Source organism: Apium graveolens, chromosome 6 (assembly GCF_009905375.1).
Source record: "Apium graveolens cultivar Ventura chromosome 6, ASM990537v1, whole genome shotgun sequence".
NCBI classification, from domain to species: domain Eukaryota; kingdom Viridiplantae; phylum Streptophyta; class Magnoliopsida; order Apiales; family Apiaceae; genus Apium; species Apium graveolens.
In genome coordinates, this window is record NC_133652.1 from 270301376 (window position 1) to 270305166 (window position 3791).

A 3791-nucleotide genomic window follows, 5' to 3' on the forward strand; every position below is an offset into this window, starting at 1 on the left:
AAAGATGGTTCTGTGTCTCTGTAAAGGAGTACTATATTTTCAAAAAACCACCAATTTACAATGCCCACTGTGAACACAAATATGTTAGGACTCAGGTGGTGACTACTGTGATTTCTATTTACCAAAACAGCTAAAGTTTGATGATTAAAGCCATTGAGCTAACCAGAATATACTAGACCTGAAAGTAGATTCATGAATGAGTTGCTATTTGCAATAGATTTCAAAGTAGATTAGTTTGAAAGTGAAGAAGTCGGCAAGCAAGAAAGAAGAAGAGCGGCGGACTCAAAGAGGGGAGAAAAAGTGAAGAAAAGAAAAACCCTTAAATGCTATATACATGTTTAAAAATACATAAGTCTCAATTTGGTCAACAAGCAACGAGTGTGTTCAATACTTTTGTAAAAGTAAATTGGAAATTAGTTTTGATTTATTTTGTATGATATATATATATGTGTATATTTATTTATTTATTTATTTCGTATACTTTCGTTTTGTGTCATGTACCCGTGGGTAAAACCAAAACCAACACTATAATGATTCGTGTAATTTCGTATTCGTGTACCGAAAAAGTAAAACCAAATCCGATATTTTCGTGTCGTGTTATCGTGTCGCGTACGATATTGCCCGTAGGCAATCACTATGGACCATACAACATGAAGCAACGACTGTTTTTGCTAATGTGGAAATTTTGTGAAACAGAAAAATGATGTTAATTAAGATATTACTACTATATAATATCTTGATAATATATAATAATAGCTTGATAAGTACATCCCCTACAAGCTTTAACTTAAAATGGCCTTTCTTTACAGGACAACTGCAACACTACGGTTCCCGGAAGAATTAAAATATTAGGCCTCCCAACATTCATTTGTAACTTTTAGGAACTCTTATTGAAAAAAGCAATTAGCTGCGGAAACATGCAAGAAACAAACAGCTCCAAACACTGTCCATGTAGAAACTAGTCATCATACATTATTGTCATAGTTGTGATGATATTGCTTTAGGTTCGTGGCGATGCTATTGCAGAAATAATAGGACTTCTCACGACATGCTTTCCGTTTATCTCATTCCAGCTCAAGTATCCGTAGTTACCAAAGTAATCACTATTAGGACTTTGATTGAGATCAATGGTGACAGTCATGTTAAACTCTGCAGTGCTGTACTTCCCCGAAAACGTAATTGTTGAGGGCTGCACAACAACATGCATGCCTTTAAGTGGAACATTTATGACAGCTCGATAAGAAGGACTTGAATCAACCGTATTTGTTAACACTCTGTTGAAGGTGTAACTTGTAGTGTTAGTGTTGTTGAGAATGACTATGAAAGAAGGGTAGTTAAGATCAAGAGTTGAATTTTCACATGAAAAATCAGATCTTCGTGCAAGAAGCATGATCTCATCTCTTGTGTAGTTCATGGCACACACGTAACTGATGTAGGCTTCAGGTTTAATATCGTACACAAGACCCGGGTCCATGGCCTTGTTGGGGTTGACATGTCCTGCACCATAGTCAAGAGGGGTACCAGGTACGCCAGTTGTCATGTCTATAATAGGACCATTGCTGTTGTCATATATGTCAGCCGTTGTCATCATTGCAGATCGTATAGCGGCTGAGCTCCAGTCACGGTTTGTCGCTTTTAGTAGTGCAGCAATGCCAACTATATGGGGAGACGCCATGGACGTACCAGACAAAAGTGCATAATCTGTTAGCAAATAATCGTCGTCTCCAATTAGTGCAGATCCTCTGTTTGGTGCCCATGCTGCCAAGATATTAACTCCTGGTGCCAGTATATCTGGTTTTAGGATCCATGGAGACCTAACATCAGGTCCTCGTGAGGAGAAATATGCAACCTGAGGAGCTGGTTTGATTCCTAATTGAGTATTTTGGAACTTGATGCTCACAGTGGGATTATCTGAATTGATTAAATAGTATTTGATCAATTCTCCATGTTCAGGGATCATGACAACGAACGGCACATTAAACTCTTTAGGCCTATAAAACTGCCCCTCGTCAGAACCGAACACGGCACCAGCAGCTCCGGTTCTATTCATCTCATACAGCGGACCGGGATACACATGAGGATCGTTATTGAAATCGCAGAAGATGTACTTTCCCTCTACATCTTTCGGGTCTAGAGAATCTGGAACACAAATTTCCTTGCTTCTATTTCCATGTCCAAAGTAAATAGGGACCCTGGAGACCAACAAGTTTTCAGGATACATTGATTTTCCAGTGACCACGACATTCCCCTCACCAAGAGTAACTTCAGCTATGAAATCTCTGTCTACCGTCCCTGCGCCAACTGTGGTGATCCATGGAGCGCCATTGTTGATAGTATAACCATGAGGGCCTCCATTACCTGCAGAACAAGATACGAAAATTCCCTTTTCCATTGCTGCAAAAGCTCCCAATGTAATTGGGTTTCTATAAAATGGTACCTCGAAAAAGCCTAAAGATAAGGACATGAGATCTACACCATCTTCAATGGCCTGATCCATCCCTGCCATTGTATCACTTGCAGCTGCATCATATGAGCTGTTAGCGTACAACACTTTATACATGGCAAGCCTAGCCCTTGGGGCAATACCAGTAGCTGTTCCTTTTGCATAACCAAAGTAATCAGCATAAGGGACACGGTTTCCAGCTGCAGTAGATGATGTATGAGTCCCATGTCCCTCATAATCCCTCGGAGAATCGTAATCGTCAGTTGTTGATATGTTCATTTCCCTTTTCATCCCTTTGCTAAATGAGCGCGCACCAATAAGTTTTTTATTACAATTCGAAGAATTGAAATCAACTCCAGTTTCACAAGCACCGCGCCAGCGAGAAGGGACTGGGGGCATACCATGATCACTAAAACTTTCACTTTCTGGCCATATTCCGGTATCAATTATACCAATAATCATGTCGTCTCCAAATCCAGAAGCTGGCCACAGTCCAACATGTTTCTTTAGGCCTAAATAATTCGGGGTATGAGTTGTGTGGCGATGTCCAAATGTTTCATTATATGTGGCTAGATGACCAGGCATTCCCTGTAGTTGTTCAACATGTTTTTTTGAGAGAACTGCACTGAAGCCATCCATGACATGATTGTAGGTATATAGATGTGTCGGAGAAACGCCATCAAATTCCAGAGAAGAGAGTGCAGACATGTACCAGGTATGGTGAGTGGAGAATGGTGCTGGCATCTTAGATTTGTCCATGTGGATAATATAGGTTTTATGATCAATGATCACAGAGCCAACCAACATTGAAATTAAGAGTGACAACGAAAGTACAAGAAAGAAGTTATTCGATCCTCCCATTTCTAGGAAGCTTACAAATGAAAAACTTCAATAGTATGTCAAAAAGGGTGTATGGGTTAATTTCTATTGAAGTACTGAATCTAAGTCTCTGTAATCACATATTTAAAGCATACATCTGACATGGACACTTGCATCTATCGCATCGTCCTGATCGTCAAATCTGTAGAGAAAAAAACAGATGAGAGATATATTGGAATGCAATGGCGGCCATGCAAGCTAGCTGTTGAGAATCCAAGATATAGTTACTGGACTCTACGATAGTAAGCGACTCCTATGGTTGAAACAATCAAAAATGATTCCTCAGCAATGTAGAACAATATTTACTTGAGACTTTCCCTAGGCATTTAAGCGGCAGTGCTATAAATTAATATAGTTTTTCACTGTTTGATATGTTAAAGAAATAACCAAACTACTGTCAAGCAGTGTTACAGATTTCAGAAATCGGTATTATTCGGTTGAGGTACCGATTTGTAATTTATCGGATGAT

At 39.4% G+C, this 3791-nt stretch overlaps 1 protein-coding gene across 1 annotated transcript; it reads right to left on the reverse strand.

The window, feature by feature from the left end:
• Positions 1-782: 782 nt before the first annotated feature.
• LOC141666029 (subtilisin-like protease SBT3) lies at positions 783-3304 on the reverse strand. The gene has a single exon (XM_074472015.1). It carries the CDS (start codon positions 3302-3304, stop codon positions 1001-1003), a length of 2304 nt encoding a protein of 767 aa, XP_074328116.1. The 3' UTR covers positions 783-1000.
• Between the last annotated feature and the right edge of the window lie 487 nt (positions 3305-3791).